This window comes from Castor canadensis, chromosome 14 (genome assembly GCF_047511655.1).
Source record: "Castor canadensis chromosome 14, mCasCan1.hap1v2, whole genome shotgun sequence".
Classification (NCBI taxonomy): domain Eukaryota; kingdom Metazoa; phylum Chordata; class Mammalia; order Rodentia; family Castoridae; genus Castor; species Castor canadensis.
Window position 1 is genome coordinate 27,889,093 of NC_133399.1, and position 19,194 is coordinate 27,908,286.

General features: G+C 37.4%; 1 protein-coding gene across 1 annotated transcript in view; it reads right to left on the bottom strand.

The window, feature by feature from the left end:
* The window catches only part of LOC109689076 (olfactory receptor 7E178-like), a 32,046-nt gene that overhangs the window by 12,650 nt on the left and 202 nt on the right, over positions 1 to 19,194 (bottom strand). Inside the window, exon 2 of the mRNA XM_020167772.2 lies at positions 18,629 to 18,855. Coding sequence (XP_020023361.2) covers positions 18,629 to 18,855 — 227 coding nt within the window. The remainder of the gene's footprint in view (positions 1 to 18,628; positions 18,856 to 19,194) is intronic.

A 19,194-nucleotide genomic window follows, 5' to 3' on the forward strand; every position in this document is an offset into this window, starting at 1 on the left:
AGGCTGCTATTTCTCCATCGTATATTTTTAGCTCCTTTGTCAAAGATAAGTTGCTCATAGTTGTGTGGCTTCATATCTGGATCCTCTATTCTGTTCCACTGGTCTTCATGTCTGTTTTTGTGCCAGTACCATGCTGTTTTTATTGTTATTGCTTTGTAATATAGTTTGAATTCAGGTATTGTGAACCTCGTGCATTGTTCTTTTGACTGAGTATTGCCTTGACTATTCATGGCTTCCTGTGTTTCCAGATAAATTTTACGGTAGATTTTTTCATTCTCTTTAATAAATGTCATTGGAATTTTGATGGGAATTGCATTAAACATGTAGATTATTTTTCAGAGTATAGACATTTTTACTATGTTGATTCTATCAATCCATGAGCATGGGAGATCTCTCCACTTTCTATAGTCTTCCTCAATCTCTTTCTTCAGAAGTGTATAATTTTCCTTGCAGAGGTCTTTCACATCTTTTGTTAGGTTTACACCTAGGTATTTGATTTTTTTGAGGCTATTGTAAATGGAATTGTTTTCATACATTCTTTTTCAGTTTGCTCATTGTTAGTGTATAGAAATGCTAATGATTTTTCTATGTTGATTTTATATCCTGCTACCTTGCTATAGCTATTGATGATGTCTAGAAGCTTCTGAGTAGAGTTTTTTTGGGTCTTTAAGGTATAGGATCATGTCGTCTGCAAATAGGGATATTTTTACAGTTTCCTTACCTATTTGTATTCCTTTTATTCCTTCTTCTTGCCTAATTACTCTGGCTAGGAATTCCAGTACTATGTTGAATAGGAGTGGGGATAGTGGGCATCCTTGTCTGGTTCTTTATTTTAGAGGGAAAGGTTTCAGTTTTTCTCCATTAAGAATAATGCTGGCTGTAGGTTTGTCATATATAGCTTTTATAATGTTGAGGTACTTTCCTTCTATTCCAAGTTTTCTTAGAGCTTTTATCGTGAAATGGTGTTGGATCAAAGGCTTTTTCTGCATCTATTGAGATGATCAAGTGGTTTTTGTCTTTGCTTCTGTTAATGTGGTTTATTACGTTTATTGATTTTTGTATGTTGAACCACCCCTGCATCCCTGGGATGAAGCCTACTTGGTTGTGGTGAATAATCTTTTTGATGTGTTGTTGAATTCGGTTTGCCATTATTTTGTTGAGGATTTTTGCATCAATGTTCATTAAGGAGATTGGCCTATAGTTCTCCTTTTTGGAGGTGTCTTTGCTTGGTTTTGGGATAAGTGTAATACTGGCTTCATAAAATGTGTTTGGCAGTTTTCCTTCCCTTTCTATTTTGTGGAACAGTTTAAAGAGGGTTGGTATCAGTTCTTCTTTAAAGGTCTGATAGAATTCAGCAGAGAATCCATCAGGTCCTGAACTTTTCTTTTTGGGGAGAGTCATGATTTCTGCTTCAATTTCATTTTGTGTTATAGATCTATTCAGGTGATTAATTTCCTCTTGGTTCAGTTTTGGATGGTCATATGTATCTAGAAATCTGTCCATTTCTTTAAGATTTTGAAATTTATTTGAATATAGGTTCTCAAAGTAGTCTCTGATGATTTCCTGGACTTCCATGGTGTTTGTTGTTATCTCCCCTTTTGCATTCCTGATTCTACTAATTTGGGCTTTTTCTCTCCTCATTTTAGTCAGGTTTGCCAGTGGTTTTTTTGGTTTCTATTTCATTGATTTCAGCTCTTATTTTTATTATTTCTCTCCTTCTGTTTGTTTTGGGATTTACATGTTCTTGTTTTTCTTGGAGTTAGAGATGTATCATTAGGTCATTGATTTGGGATCTTTCAGTCTTTTTAATATATGCACTCAAGGCTATAAACTTTCCTCTCAGGACTGCCTTAGCTGTGTCCCATAGGTTCCGGTAGGTTGTGTTTTCATTTTCATTGACTTCCAGGAACTTTTTAATTTCTTGTTTTATTTCATCAATGATCCATTCTTCATGATGTAATGAATTACTTAGTTTCCAGCTGTTTGCATATTTTTTGTCTTTACTTTTGTTGTTGAGTTCTACTTTTACTGTATTGTGATCAGATAGTATGCATGGCATAATTTCTATTTTCTTATATTTGCTGAGACTTGCTTTGTGCCCTAGGATATGATCTATTTTGGAGAAGGTTCCATGGGCTTCTGAGAAGAATGTATATTGTGTAGAATTTGGATGAAATGTTTTGTAGACATCAACTAGGTCCATTTGATCTACTGCATATTTTAGATCTTGGATTTCTTTATTGATTTTTTGTTTGGATGATCTATCTATTAATGATAATGGGGTGTTAAAGTCTCCCACAACCACTGTGTTGGCGTTTATATATGCTTTTAGGTCTTTCAGGGTATGTTTGATGAAATTGGGTGTGTTGACATTGGGTGCATACAGGTTAATAATTATTATTTCCTTTTGGTCTATTTCCCCTTTTATTATTATGGAATGTCCTTCTTTATCTTGTTTGATCAATGTAGGTTTGAAGTCTACTTTGTCAGAGATAAGTATTGCTACTCCTGCCTGTTTTCGAGGGCCATTGGCTTGGTAAATCTTCCAGCCTTTCATCCTTAGCCTATGCTTATTTCTGTTGGTGAGATGTGTCTCCTGTAAGCAACAAATTGTTGGATCTTACTTTTTAATCCATTTAATCAAGCGGTGCCTTTTGATGGGTGAATTAAGTCCGTTAACATTAAGCATTAGTACTGATAGGTATGTGGTGATCCCTGTCATTTCGTTGTCTTAGTTGTTTGAAGGTTTGATTGTGTGTACCTAAGTTGAGGTTACTCTCTACTGTTTTGCTTTTTCTTTTCCTGTGGTTTGGTGATGGCTGTCTTTTCATGGTTAAGTTGGGTTTCACTTTCTGTGTGCAGAATCCCTTGAAGAATCCTTTGTAGTGGTGGCTTTCTGGTCACATATTGTTTTAGTTTCTGCTTATCATGGAAGACTTTTATTTCTCCACCTATTTTGAATGATAGTTTTGCTGGGTAGAGTATCCTGGGGTTGATGTTATTTTCTTTCAGTGCCCAGAAGATCTCACTCCACACTTTTCTTGCTTTTAATGTTTCTGTTGAGAAGTCTGCTGTGATTTTGATGGGTTTACCTTTGTATGTTACTTGTTTTTTCTCTCTTACAGCCTTCAATATTCTTTCTTCAGTTTCTGAACTTGTTGTTTTAATGATGATGTGTTGTGGGGTAGTTGTATTTTGATCTGGTCTGTTTGGTGTCCTGGAGGCCTCTTGCATCTGTATGGGAATATCTTTCTCTAGATTTGGGAAATTTTCCGTTATTATTTTGTTGAATATATTATGCATTCCCTTTGCTTGCACCTCTTCTCCTTCTTCGATGCCCATGATTCTCAAGTTTGGTCTTTTGATGGAGTCAGTGAGTTCTTGCATTTTCTTTTCACAGGTCTTGAGTTGTTTAATTAATAGTTCTTTGGTTTTTCCTTTAATTACCATTTCATCTTCAAGTTCTGAGATTCTGTCTTCTGTTTGTTCTATTCTGCTGGATTGGCCTTCCATTTTGTTTTGCAGTCTGTTCATTCTTTTTTCTGAAGTTTTCCATAACCTAGCTGGTTTCCTCTCTAATGTTGTCTATTTTTGTCCTGAGTTCATTTATCTATCTATTCATCGTGTTCTTTCTTTCATTTTGGTGTTTATACAGTGCTTCTATGGTTTCCTTTATTTCTTCTTTTGCTTTTTCAAATTCTCTATTTTTGTTGTCTTAGAATTTCTTGAGTGTCTTCTGTACATTTTTGTTGACCCTATCCAGTATCATCTCTATAAAATTCTCATTGAGTACCTGTAGTATGTCTTCTTTTAAATTATTCTTGTGGGCTTCATTGGGTCCTTTGGCATAGTTTATCTTCATTTTGTTGGAGTCTGGATCTGAGTACCTGTTTTCCTCATTCCCCTTTGGTTCCTGTAGTAATTTTCTGCTGTGGAGAAACTGGTTTCCCTGTTTTTTCTGTCTTCCTGTCATTGTCTTTGGTGTTGTTACTCCCTGTACTGTGTGCAATTAAGTATTTTCTAGCTTGTAATAATAACAATGTTAACATTTAGAATGGAAGGTTGAGCTGAGATGGAAAGTAAGAAGTTAAAGAAATGGGAAAAACAAATACACAGACTGGAGGTAGAAAACAGAACAAGGTATCAGACAAGAAAGTTTCAAAGGTATAAGCAGGGAGTTTAAGTGTACTAATCGACAGCAAGCTGAACAGACATTAGAGAGACAGAGAGAGGATTGAAAATCAAAAATAAAAAAATAAGGATAAGAATAAAAATAAAAAATAAGTAAATGAAAGAAAAATGTATATATAAAAGTGTATTAAAATAAAATGAAAAAATAGAAAATTAAAAAACCCCAAAAAACCAAAAAACCAAAATACCTCCAAGTTCAAATGCAATGAAGTTTCAGTCTTAATAATTTGGGTGTCCATCTCAGTCTCCAATCCTGGAGATGGTGCCTCAGATGTTGTTCTGTAGTTGTCTCATCAAAGGAGATGCATAAAGTAGAACAAAACTGCACACACACGCACAAAAAAACCCCCACCAAGTGTCCCAAGTTCATATGCAATACAGTTTCAGTAAGTTTTTCAGCTTGAAGGTGTAATTTGGTTGTTCTCTCATCAAAGGTAGGGAGACAAAGAAAAAAAAAGAGTCTGGAGACACTTCTGAGAATGGTACCTTCAACTGTCACTTGCCTGCCTCCTGCTGTCAGCCTGCTGTTGCTGGAGGCGTTATTTATGCAGATCTCAGGGGTGAGCTTAACACTCACCTGGCCCTGCAGGCTTTGTTTGCTCAGATTTCTCCTGTGTGTGAACCTCTGCTAAAAGCTTTCCCCTTTCCATACACTGGGAAAGGTGACACTGCACCCAAGTTCTCAGGCCTGTGTGTTTATTTACAGTTCATGTGATAGGTGGGTCTTCCCCCCTCTCCTGTGGAGTTCTTCTCCCACCTCTGCTTTCAGAAGCTTTCCTGCACCTGATTACTGGGCGGTGCTGCTGCTCCTGCCAGCCGCCATGTTTGTTTACAGCTCACGTGGGAAGTGGGTCTTCCCTTCTCTCCTGTGGAGTTTTCCTCCCTCCACCACTCTCACAAGCTTTCCCACTCCTGGTTGCTGGGTGTGCACCCCCGCTCCCCCCAGAGTCTCTCTGGCTAGACTTGCTTGTTTATTTACAGTCCCTGGAAGGATTCTCTTCCCCCAATCTTCAGCACTCGGTGTGCCCCACCCTCTTTCTCGCATGTCTTTATTGTTCTTATTGCTTATTAGTCAATTTCTCTTTTTTCTCTGGGTGAAGGTCAGTCTGTCCAGGGGGCTATGCTGCTCTGGGCCAGGCTTGTCTGTGGGAGTACTGTGGTACCACAAAGCTCACCTGGTCCGCATCTTCCCAAGCCATCTGGGCACCGGTGACTGGCGGCCTGGGGGCCCTCCTGGTTTCTCCATTTAACGTGAAGTGGAGATTCTCTCTGCTGGTTGGAGGTGTGGAGGGGTCAAAGTTATGCCTCTTCTCAGTGATTATGCCTGCAAAGTGTGTATCCAGTGTCTGTCCAAGATTTCACTATAGGAGGCTCGCTTTCTGCTTCCTCCCTCTAGCCACCATCTTGGAATCTGTATCTTCTTATATATTCATTATTTCTTGGCCTCCCCATTCTATTTAGCTCTTTCTTCTCTCCTTTAATTTTTGTCTATATTTCTCATGCTTTTAATTAGCATTATTCTTGCTATCTTAATTCTATTACTACCTTTATTAACTAATATTTTCTTAGTTCACATGTTTATTAACTTTGCCCCTTTATTCCTATAAAGTTATTGGAATTGTGATGGCATTGGCTTTTAATCACTTATTATTGTATTGTCACAGTGGGTGTGTCTATCCATTGTTGTTGTTTCAGAAGCCTGTTTTCTCTTTTCTGAGTGGCTGATGGGGTCATTCCTGGTGTCTTTAGCACATTGTACAATTATCTGACCATTGACCTTTATGCTATTCCAGTGCACCTCAACTCTGCCACAGACCAGTATAGTCTGAACTTCGTGAATAATTCAACTGACAGAACACAAGAAATTAAAAAACTCCAACCAACAACTTGGCTACAGGTTTGAAAATCCAATGCATAAACACAAGAAATAAGACCAACAAGACAACATCACTCTTCCAAAAGTCAACAATTCCTCAAAAAAGACTCTCTTGTTAATTAAGTGATGAATACAAAACCTGATCGTAAGAATGGTCAACAAAATCAAAGAGGATATGAATTAAAATCAGAATAAATTGAAATTAATACAAGTAAACAGTTGAATGAAATAAGAAAAATAATGCAGAGTATCAAAAATTTAAAAAGGATATAGAGATTCTGAGAAATAGTCAAATTAAAATTTGCAAAAGAATAGAAAATTTAAAAAATCAGCTGAAACCTCACAATGAGACAGAATCAAGTAGAGACTAGGGCTTGAAGTCAACATAAACAATCCATACAATGAAAAATCTTGAAATGAAAAGTAGATAAAAATTGAGTAGCAAGGAAGGATCAAAAATTACAAAACCAAAAGTGTGGCGGGATTTACATACATTTGGATAACAACCCTGAATGTGAATGGCATCAGTTCTCCAATTAAAAGACATACACTGGTATATTTCCTTAAAAATCAAGACCCAACTATCTGTTGATATAAGATGTCTATAATAACAATGTTTATAAGATGTACATTGGCAAAGAAAACTGAACCTTAAAGTGGAAGGATGGAAAGAGATATTCTATGAAAGTAGAGTCTGAGAGCAAACAGGCTGACCTGTTTGACCATGCAAACTTTAAGCCAAATTAGTCAGAGAAGACAAAGAAGGTCACTTCATATTGATAAAGGGAATAATCCATCAAGAAAATATAACATTTGTAAATACATATGCACTGAATTTCAGTGCATAAGACAAATACTACAAAATATAGACAAAAAGACACTAATAAAAGAGTAGTGAATGACTTCAACATTCAACTCTCACCACAAGACAGATCATCTAGTCGGAAAATCAACAAAAATAAATAAAAAACTAAAAGATAAACAAAAAGTTCAATTTTCCCCTTCTTATATTTTATCATTTCTACATTTACTATTTACCTATGTGTGTATACATTGTTTGGGCCACCTCTGCCCACTTCTGGGCAGAACCTGTTCCACCCTCTTGTTCTCTGATTTTGTTGAAGAGAAAACATAGGAGATAATAAAAAAGACATAGCATTCTTGCTAGTTTGAGATAAAGATAGCTATACAGACAGATTCCGATCACTGCTTCCATGCACTTGTGTATTACAACCCACATTGGTTCATCTCTACCAAACCTCTTTTCTACTTCCTGATCACCTTTCCATAGTGGCCTCTGCCAGTTTAAGATTACTTTATTCACTCCTCTACCGTGAGCACATTGACCACACTCAAGTTTTAAGTTTCCTTCCCTTTCCCTAATTCCTCCCTTGTATGTTCTCCCCTTAGTGTGTGACCTATGTCCAATAATATTACTGCATTTGTTTTGGGTCTATAGTTGGCATATGCAGGAGAACGTGGAAATTTTTTGCCATCTGATCCTGACAAAGGAATCAAAGATCCACACTGGAGAAAAAGCAGTCTCTTCTACAAAAGATGTTGGGAAAATGGCTATCTATATACAGAAGACTCAATCTTGGATCCAAACTCTTACACTGTATACAAATAAAGTCTAAATGGATCAAAGATCCTAATGTAAGACCTAAAATATTGAAATTCCTCCATGGAAAATAGAGAAAACTCTGGAAGATACAGGCATAGGTAATTTTTTCTGAATAAGACACTAATTGCCCAGGAAATAACAAGAAGAGTTAACAAATGTGACTGTATCAAATTGAAAACTTTTATATCACTTCTTGGCCTTTGGCTAAGATCAAGTATAAAAACTCTCTGCATATCAAAGGAAACAGTTACCAGAATCATCCAGAAACATAATATCTGCGTGTCAGTGACCCTTGCCTATAAACCTAGCTACTTGGGATGCTGAGATCAGGATGATCATGGTTCCAGGCCAGCCATGGAAAAAGCAAGGTTCTATCTGCAAAAGAGCCAGAACAAAAGGGGCTGAAGGCATGGATGAAGTGGTAGAGTGCCTGTGTATCAAGTGCAAAGACCTGAGTTCAAACCATAGGATCACCAAAAAACCCTAAAAATAGACCTACCTTATGACCCTGCAATACCACACTTGAATCTATATTTCCAAATGAGTGTAAATCAACATATAAGAGAGAAATTGTTCACAGCAATATGCACAATAGCCAAGATATGAAATCAGAATAGGTGACCAATAACTTTTGAATGGGTAAAGAAAATGTGGTATTATACATAATGGAGTATGATTCAGCCATAAAGAAGAAATTATATCATTTGCAGAAAAATGAATAGAACTGGAAATCATTATGTTGAGCAAGATAAGGCAAGCTCAAAATATCAAATATCATAAGTTTTTGCTCATATAAAGAATTACCTAAAATGACAATAATGGTAATAATAGTGGGACATGAATGCAATTAGGACTATCCAGGGGTAATCAGTGAAGTGAGGAACAGGAAATAAAATGGCACTCACACCACACACACGTATGTGAAGACAACATCATGTAAACTTGCCACATACTGTTTGAGAAAGAAGGGCCTGAGGGAATACAATACAGAGGGTGAACTTATTTAATGTGCACTGTATGTGTCTATGAGTTATCACAATGAACATCCCTTATGACATTAATGTATGCTAATAAAAACTTAGGCAAAATTAAACTTTGATTTATCATACATGTGAGGGGATTTCTTTGTTGATAACTCAATGCATGCATACAGTGTACCTTGAACAAATTCACACACTCTATTATATTCCCATTCTACCTGTCTGTCTTTCCCCCTCTTTCAGCATATGGTGGGTTTCATTATGCTGTCTTCATAAGTATGTACGTAGCATACTTCTATCCTCTTCACCTCTTAATATTCTTTCCTTACTTCCTCCCCATTCCACTGATCTCCACACTCTTCATTCATGTTCTATCAGCATCATCATCTCCACCACCACCACCATCATCATTTTAAGTCTGGGTTCTACAATGAGTGAGAACAAACAAGCAATGCTTGGCTTAGCATGATGATCTCCAGTTCCATCCATTTTTCTGCAAATGTCATAATTTCATTTTTTCTTTATGGCTAAATAATATTCCATTATAACACACACATATATATTCTAGGCAGGTATAGATATAAATCATATTTTTATCCATACTTGGTTGTTGAACACATCAGCTGCTTCTATACTTTGGCTGTTATAAAGACAGCTGCAATAAACATGGGTATGCAGGTATCATTCTTGCATATTGATTTACACTCCTTTGGATATATGCACAGGAGTGGTATGCTGGGGTGATAAGGTAGGTCTATTTTTAGTTTTTTGAGGAACCCCCATACTGATTTCCATAGTGGTTTCGGTAGTTTACATTCCAACCAACATTGCATGAGGGTTCCTGTTTCCTTGCATCCTCACCAGCATTTGTTTTTGCTTGTTTTCCCGAGGATGGGCCATTGTGACTGTGGTGAGATGGATTCCTATTGTAGTTTTGATTTGCATTTACTTTATGGCTAAGTATGTTGAATGTTGATTCATGGATTTATTAGCCTTTTTTACTTTTTCTGAGAACTGTCTGCTGTTCATTTTGTTTGCCCATTTATGAACTGGACGATTTGGTCTTTTGGTTTTGAATTTTTAAAGCTCTTAGTATATTTTGGATATTAATCCTTTATCTGTTGAGTATGAGGTGAAGATTTTCTCCCATTCTGTGATATGTGTGTCTGTTGATTATGCTAGTTGTTTCTTTTGATGTGAAGAAACTTAATTTGATGCAGTCCCACTTGTCAATTCTTGTTCTTCTTTACTAGGCAATTGATATCCTATTCAGAATCTAATTACCTATACCTATACCTTCCAGATTTGTCCTATTTTTTCTTATTGTACTGTTAATATTTTTGATCTTAAGGTCATTGATCCACTCAGAGCTGAATTTTATACAGGGTAAGAGATAGGGGTATAGTTTCAGTCCTCTGCTTGTAGATAACCAGTTTTTCCAGCACCATTGTTAAAGAGGCTGTTTTTCCTCCACTGTATGACAAAGATAAGATGACAATAGCAGTGTGCTTGTATTTCTTTGTCTTCACGTCTGTTTTTGTGCCAGTACCATGATGTTTTTGTTACTATGGCTCTGAAATATAAAATGAAACCTGGCATTGTGATACCTTTAGATTTTCTCTTTTTCCTCAGAATAGATTTTGCTATTTGTGATCTTTTAATTTTCTGTATGAATTTATGGATTGATTTTTCTGCTTCTGTGAAGAATGACATTGGGATTTTGATGGACATTGCATTGCATCTGCAGATTTCAATAGTAGAGTCATTTTCACAATATTATTTCTGCCAATTCGTCAACATGGAAGGTATTTCCATCTTCTGGTTGTTTCTTTCTTCAAGGTTTCATAGCTTTCATGGTACAGGTCTTTCACTTCATTAGCTAAGTGTATACCTAAGTTTATAACTATAAACCCTACTTATATCTAGTTTTTGTGGCTGTTGTGAATGAAATTGTTTTCTTGATTTTTTTTTTAGTCTGTTCATTGTTGGTATGTAGAAAAGGTACTGATTTTTAAAACATTTTTATTATCATACATTAGTTGTACAGGGAAGGTTTCCCTGTGATATTTTGTTATATGCTTGCCATGTACCTTCATTAGATTCACTCTCACCTCCTACCCTTACTTAAAATGATACTAACAGGTTTCATTGTTCTATTATCATAGAAACATAAAGTACATCAGCCACATTGACCTTCCTTCATCATCTCCATCCTTCTTCTCCCTCCCATTAGTGCCCACCCCCTAACAGGTCCTCTTTTACATTCTTATCCCTCATTTTTAAAGTGTATATTTAAAAATATACATGGGTTTCATCATGGTGCTTCATCCAGTAGTATATTGTACTTTAACCAGATTAACCCCCTCTTTTAATCCTTACTGATTTTCTTTTGTTGATTTTATATTCTGATATATTTCCAAAATGTTCATGAGGTCTGGGAGTTTTTTGGTGGAATGTTTATGGTCTTTAATGTAGAGAGTCCTGTCATCTGCAAATATGGATAATTTGGCCTTTTCCTTCCCTATCTGGATCCTTTTATTCCCTTCTCTTGCCTTGTTGGTCTTGCTAGGAATTGCAGTGCCACTACTATTACTACTGTACTAAGAATGGGGAAAGTGGACATTATTGCTTCATTCCTGACTTTAGATAAAATGATTAATATATGAAAAAAGTTAAACAAAAAATTTAAAAGTTTTTCTTCCTTGTTGAGGATAACAGTGTATATCTGCTGGGGTCTTTTAGTGCAATGTATGCTTTTCTCACCTCTATGGACCTCAGCTTTCTTTCTGCAGTTTTCATGTTGAGTTTACTCCTTTATTTTCCCTCTGGGCCATGGGAAGAAGGCTCTGGATTAGAGGAAACTCCTGGAGTGAGGCAGTAGAGGTCCTGTGTAGTAGCAGCAATTTCCAGGAGTTGGGCTGTTCTGGTGGGGCTCAGTGGGGGCAGTTCTAGGTTTGTGAGGTAGCAATTTGGGTTGTGCAGCAGAGCCCATGAGAACAGATAGTGAGTCAGAAAGTAGCCTTTCACTCTCAAATCTCATGCTTCCCCCTGCTCAGAGAATCAAGGTGCTGCTCTAGCTTGTGACAATGAGCTATTTCCCGCTTTCTACCAGGGTCTCCAGTTTAGTGCTTCATTTGGAGAGAGAGTGGTGAATTTCTGTCACTTGTGTATATATGCATATGCTGCTGGTGTGGGCAGTGGCTTAAGGGCTTTGGCCAGCTAGTCTTGAGACAGAGACATAGATGCTGAGCTCTACCCTTCTAGCCTGCTTGCTTTCAAGCCCTTTCTTTGGTGCTGAATGGTTTAACCCCCTGCCATTCTGGGGCCACATTGTGGGGGCCTTTAGGCATCTTGCTTTGTCAAAAATTTTCTAAGGGGCCAGATATATTTGTGTCCACTCACTGCACTTAGTTGGATGGCAGTCCTCAGGGACATAGTAATGTTTGCACAGCTTCATTCCCCTGCCAGTCCACACCATGTGTGAAAGCATTCAATCAGCTCACCTAGCCAAGTTTCTTGGTGGTCATATGTATTTGCTACTGCATGCTGGGCTCAGCTGTCTGGCAATCTTCAGGGGTAAGACTGGTTATAGTAATATTTGCATGGCTTCAATTTTTCTACTAGTCCAGGGCCAAGAGTGGGGGTCTTTAATCATCCCAGGTAGCCAAATATTTTCTTGGTCGTCAGATGTATTTGGACTATGCACTAGGCTAGCCAGTACAGCAGCCATCAGGTATGATACTGGTTTGCCCTGCTGGTTCATTTCTGTACTAGTCTTTTTTGCACAGGAAGTGGGGTACAAATATCAGTCAGTTTCCATCTGTTGCCCAGGCAATGCTTCTGCTGTTCTATTAACCGAGTATGCAGCTGTTTCCCCCCACACACAGGGCATCCCACATGTGTTGCTCAGGCCAGAAGCAAATTAAACAAGAACAGTAAAACAAACAGGTTTTGAGGATTATAGGATGGAGTAGAACCAAGAGGACATTAGTCACCTGAATAGATCTATAACACAAAATGAAATTGAAGCAGCATAGAGCCTCCCAAAAAAGAAAAGTGCAGGACCAGATGGATTCTCTGCAGAATTCTATCAGACCTTGGAAGAAGAACTAATACCAACCCTCCTTAAACTGTTTCATGAAATAGAAAGGGAAGGAACACAGCTTAACTCATTTTATGAGGTCAGTATTACACTCATACAAAAACCAGTAAAAACATTTCCAAAAAAGGAGAACTGCAGACCAATCTCCTTAATGAGCATTGATGCAAAAATCTTCAATAAAATAATGGGAAACTGAATCCAACAACACATCAGAAAGATCATTCACCATGAGCAAGTTGGCTTCATCCCAGGGATGTAGAAGTAGTTCAACATATGCAAATCTATAAATGCAATACAGAATATTAACAGAAGCAAAGACAAAAACCACTTGGTCATCTACACAGATGCAGAAAAAGCTGTCCACAAGATCCAACGCCACTTCATGATAAAAGCTCTAAGAAAACTAGGAATAGAAGGAAAGTACCTCAACATTGTAAAGGCTATATATGAAAAACCTACAGCCAGCATTTTATTTAATGGTGAAATACTGAAACCATTTCCCCTAAATTCAGGAATGAGACCAGGGTGCCCACTATCCCTATCCTATTTAACATAGTACTGGAATTTCTAGCCAGATCAATTAGGCAAGAAGAAGAAATAAAAGGAATACAAATAGTTAAAGAAACTGCCAAAATATCCCTGTTTGCAGAAAATATGATCTTATATCTTAAAGACCCAAAAAACTCTACCCAAAATCTCCTAGACACAGTAAATAGCTATAGCAAGGTGGCAGGATATGAAACCAACTTACAACAATAATTAGCTTTTCTATACACCAATAATGAACAAACTGAGAAAGAATATATGGAAACAATTGCATATACAATAGCTGCCCCCCCAAATCAAATATCTAGAATTAAACTGAACAAAGGATATGAATGACCTCCATAAGGAGAACTATAAACCCCTGAAGAAAGAGATCGAGGAAGACTACAGAAGATAGAAAGATCTCCCATGCTCATGGGAATCATGTAGAACCAACATAGTAAAAATGGCTATACTACCAAAAGCAATCTACATTTTCAATGCAATTCCCATCAAAATCCTAGTGACTTTCATCACAGAGATTGAGAAAGCTCAACTAAAGTTCATTTGGACACACAAGAGACAGCAAATAGCCAAGGCAATACTCAGCAAAAAGAGCAATTATGGAGGTATCACAATACCCAACTTCAAATGAAAATACAGAGACATAGCAATAAAACCAGCATAGTACTGGCACAAAAACAGACATGAGGACCAGTGGAACAGAATAGAGGACCCAGATATGAATCCATACAGCTATGCCCACCTTATTTTTGACAAAGGTGCCAAAAATTACGATGGACAAAAGATAGCCTTTTCAACAAAAGTTGCTGGGGAAAAATGGTTATCCACCTGCAAAAGTCTGAAAGTAGATCCATGTTTATCACCCTATATCAGGATCAATTATAAATGGATCAAGGACCTTAATATCAGCCCCCAAACTCTAAAGTTAGTACAGGAAATGGAAGGGAATAATCTGGAAGCAATAGGTGTAAGCAAGGACTTCCTCAATAGAACCCCAGTAGCTCAGCAACAAAGAGAAATGATGGAGAAATGGGACCTCATAAAATTAAAAAGCTTCCACACAACAAAAGAAATGATCTCTGAACAGACCACCCACAGAGTGGGAGAAAATATTTGCCAGCTCTACATCAGACAAAGGACTGATAACCAGAATATACTGGGAACTTAAAAAAACTAAACTCTCCCAAAACCAATAAAGAAATAGGCAACTGAACTAAACAGAACTTTCTCAAAAGAAGAAATTCAAATGGCCAAAAAACACATGAAAAAATTCTCACCATCTCAAGCCATAAAGGAAATGCAAATCAAAACCACACTAAGATTCCACCTCATCCTTGTTAGAATAGCCATCTTGAAAAATATCACCAACAACAGGTGTTGGCGATTATGTGGGGAAAAGGAACCCTTGTACACTGCTTGTGGGAATGCAAGCTAGTGCAATAACTCTGGAAAAAATTTGGAGGCTTCTTATAAACCTAAACATAGATCTGCCATATGATCCAGCACTCCCATTCCTGGGGATATACCCAAAGTAACGTGACACAGGTTACTCCATAGGCACCTGCACACCCATGTTTATTGCAGCACTATTCACAATAGCCAAGTTATAGAAACAACCAAGATACCCCACTACTGATGAATGGATTAAGAAAATGTGGTACTTATACACAATGGAATTTTATTCAGCCATGAAGAAGAATGAAATCTTATTCTGCTCAAGTAAATGATGGAACTAGAGAACATCATTCTGAGCGAGGTTAGCCAGTCTCAGAAGACCAAAAATCATATGTTCTCCCTCATATGTGGACTTTGGATCTAGGGCAAATACAGCAATGTTGTTGGACTTGGGTCATATGCTAAGGGGAGAGCACATTCAGGAGGTATGGGGATAGGTAGGAAACCCAAAACATAAAAGTGTCTGATGTCCCCACTGCGGAGGAGCTAATACAGAAACCTTAGAGCAACAGAGGTCAGTATGGGAAGGGGATCTGGAACTAGTGAAAGGTCAGGTAGAGATTAATCAACTTGGGTTGTACACACTTACACATGAAAGCAATGCTAGGAATCTCTCTGCATAGCTATCCTTATCTCAACTAGCAAAAATGCTTTGTCTTTCTTATTATTGCTTATGTCTTCTATCAACTAAATTGGAGAAAAAGGCAAAACAGGTTCCTCTTGCAAGAGAGGGAGGTAGGGCAGGGGGGAGAAATGTCCCAAACCATGTATGCACATGTGAATAAATGAATAAAATTTTTTAAAAAAGTCTGAAGCAACAATTAGAATAGTATTATAAGGAGTCATTGGGGACTTTCTTGAAGAATGAAAAAGTAACTTTTTAAATACCAAGGCAATTAGGTTAACTAGGTTGGCTAAACTTAGCAGATAAAGAAAAATAATTAGTGAAAACAAATTTGCCTTTCAGCACAGTTATCCTTAGGGAAACAAAGCTGACAAAGTTTCTCTACCTATCATATTGGAGCGTGACTGCTTAAAGACAAGAATGATGACAGAATAATTTATTGAGTGAGGTTGCCTGAGAATTCAGTCCTTAAAATCCTGGAAAATTTAACTAAGCTCCCAAGATGCAGAAAGACATCTTGCAACCTGTAGAGGTAAAAGTTAGGAATTTCCTGATGGAATATCTTCCTGAGCTTTTTCAGAGAAAGTCAATGTAGGAGAAAGAGTAAGAGTAAAGAAGATTTCATGATGCCATCTGAAGGAGGTGTATCCTGTAAGTGCAGGAATTAGGTGGGGTTGAGCATAAGTGAACAGTGGAGGGGAACCTTTTATTAGATGAAGCACTAGGGACACAAAAACCACAATGGTTCTTAAATGTTGTCTTCAGATAAGCATCCCCTGGGAGCTTGTTAAACATACAAATTCTTGGCCTCTATCCAGAACTACCTAAATCAGAAAGTTTACAGTTTGGAGCCAGATATTTGTGTCTACTAAACCTACCAGGAAAATCTTATTTATTCATAGCTAAGGTTTGGGAACACCTGCCCTCTGAAGTTTCTTACATTGAATGATGAAAGACCATGGAGAGCTGTATCTTCCAAGGTTTCAGGGCTCTTCGGCTCCAAATGCTTATGTATGCATCTAAAGAAATAATGATACATTCATTTTCAAATTCACAATGAATATATTACCTTTCTTTTTAAGTGTTATGCATTAATTTAAAAGGTACTTGGCAACAATTCCTTGCATGTTTATTAACTGTCATTTCTTAATGAGTTCATGTTTATGTTATCTCTCATTTTAAAATCAACATTATTATTGATTTTAAAGCTATGTCCTTATTTTTCTAGTTTGAGAGTTTGCATCCTTTTCCCTCCACCAGCATTAACAACTGGCATGAAAAATTATGATGCATTTTGATTTCTATTTGACTTAATTAGATATATTTAAATGATAAGTTAATGTAAATTTATATCCTAAAATTGAATGACATTTAAATTTCTGGGCAAGCAATAATGATTTGTAATGTATTAATCCATAGTGTATTGCTCAAGATCACCTGAACATTCCAATAAGCTTGACTAAACTTTATTTTTAATATTCATGTCTCACTTTGCCGTCACTATTTGAATTATTTAATCATAAGTACTATCAAGGACTTGTGAGATATTTGTAGTTGCCTCACTTTATGGCAAACAATTGAAACCATTTTGACTCTCTAGGCTGTGTGTATTTTAGCATTTTCTGGTTATTTTGTTCTAGTTCAGGTCAAGGTGACTTTCCCTTCTCATTGTCATCACAGCTGCATGTAGCAGGTCTCCTGCCTCATGTTTTTGCACTGCAATCTTTTTTGGTTAGAAAATTAGATGCTAAGTTTGATGGAATGTAAATCAAAAGAACGAGAAAGTGACAAGCAGCTTCTTAATGGCATGAATTCTTTCAAGTTTAACATAGTAAGTTTTATATTCGACATTGTCTTTAACAAATATGATATTTTATTCTGGATTCAGAGCTGGATTATGAAAAGATCAGTCTGTGTATTTGCATTTTAGAGTAGGTGAACTATTGCTAAAAACATGTTACAAAAATAAAAATTTAAAGATCTCCTAGCATCTTCAAACAGGGGTAATTTGACTTCTTTCTTTCCTATTTGTATCCTTTGTATTTCTTTCTGTTTCTTTACTTGCTTTGGCTGACATTTCAAGTACTGTGTTGAAGGAGAGTGGTGAGAATAGACAACCTTCTCATGTTTTTTATTTGTGGTGCCTTGATATTGTTTGAGTACATCCTGTACATTCTGTTTAACCTTCTCTTGTAGCTTTTCCATGAGGATCTTAATGAGGTCATTCATGATTTCCTCTTTGAGAGAATTTTTATGGATATCATTGGTCATATGTATGATTGTTCTGTTAGGGTCAGGAACTGGGTATTCATTTTCTGCATTTCTCACTAAGTCTTCTACTGGATTGTTGCTATTTTGATGGGTGGAATTTACTTACCTTCTTCTTCTTTCCATGCTTCCATTTTGTGCTGTGCTCTTGTGATTGATTGGCTACTTGGGTGTTTTAATCACCTGTTATCTTTCCCTTGACTTAACTATGTGTTGTGACTGGCTTAGTCATTAGCTAGGTTGATGTGCTATTTCTGTTCTTGACCTGGAAGTGTAAATTAGCAATAACAAATTCACAAGTTCAGTGCCACACCAGTTGTTTACATATTCCATGAACAAACCCTTGGTGATAATATCTATAACAGTGGCAATTGGAGGGGTAACAGTTGTTTGGATAGAGATAGATACTTTGGTGATTTGAAAAGGTGGCACTAAAGGGGGGACAGGATGGGGGAATGAGGTAGGAGGAAGAGTTGTGGGGCTATATGGTTTTAGGGGCCTTGTGTGTGCTAGGGTGTAGTTCAGTTGTAGTGGAGGGTGTTTGTCTAAGAAATTGCAGAGGGACAGGTGTGTGTAGGATTGGTATAGTAGACTAATTAGTGAGTGTTAAGTGTGGAGAATGGAGCGGCAGTGGTGTGAAAGGTAAGGGAAGTCAAGCAGGGGGAGGTGAAATCAGGGGTATAGAGAGGATGAAAAGGGGCAGAAGAAATTGTTGGGAGAAAAATAGTGGCTTGTAGCACAAAAAAGGAGAGAAAGTACAGGGAATAAGAACAGAGATAAGAAAATAGTAATAGTAAAATTAAAAATACTGAATGAAAAGGCAAAAAGCTAAGAAAAAATTAAAATAAAGAAAAATAAGAGTAAAAATAGAATAAAGTAAAAAGAAAAAGAGCAATAGCAAAGTAAAACTGAATGGTTAACGTTCTGGACTTATTCTATTGGCATCAAATCCAGGTACTAGTGCTTATGACTGGAGGTTTCATAGTGTCCCTGTCTCTTCTTGGTGTTGGTATTCTGGGCTCTGTGGAGGGTGCTGCCCCGCTTGTCCAGCAGCTTAGGGGAGAGTTGGCTAGGGTTTGTTTTAGACCTGTTTTCCTTGGTCTGATGGTCCACCTGGTGTTGGTGGGACCTCTGAAGTGGAATTTCCAGAAGGCAGGCTTGTGAGCCATACTTGGCTCCTTCTGCCTACAAGGCATGTTGCAACAAAGGTCTGTGATTGCTCACTATCAGATTGTTCAAGGTGGCCAGACATGCTGCTATAAAACAGCTAAGCAGCACCTGAGTGACTGCACAGACACAACTCTGGCTGGTTAGCTCCTCTCTCAACATGGTGGGCCAATTCAGTTTTGTGCACCGACCACAGTACCAAAAGATTAACTCAGTGACTTGCCATTCCCCAGTTCTCAGAGTGTGGCTCTTTGCCCCACCCCCAGTCTCCAAGGTTGGTTCAGCATTCCAACCTGTCCCCACTGTCAGAGGTAAGTTATATTCACTGTCTCTGTAGTGCAGTTTTGTTCAGGGGGG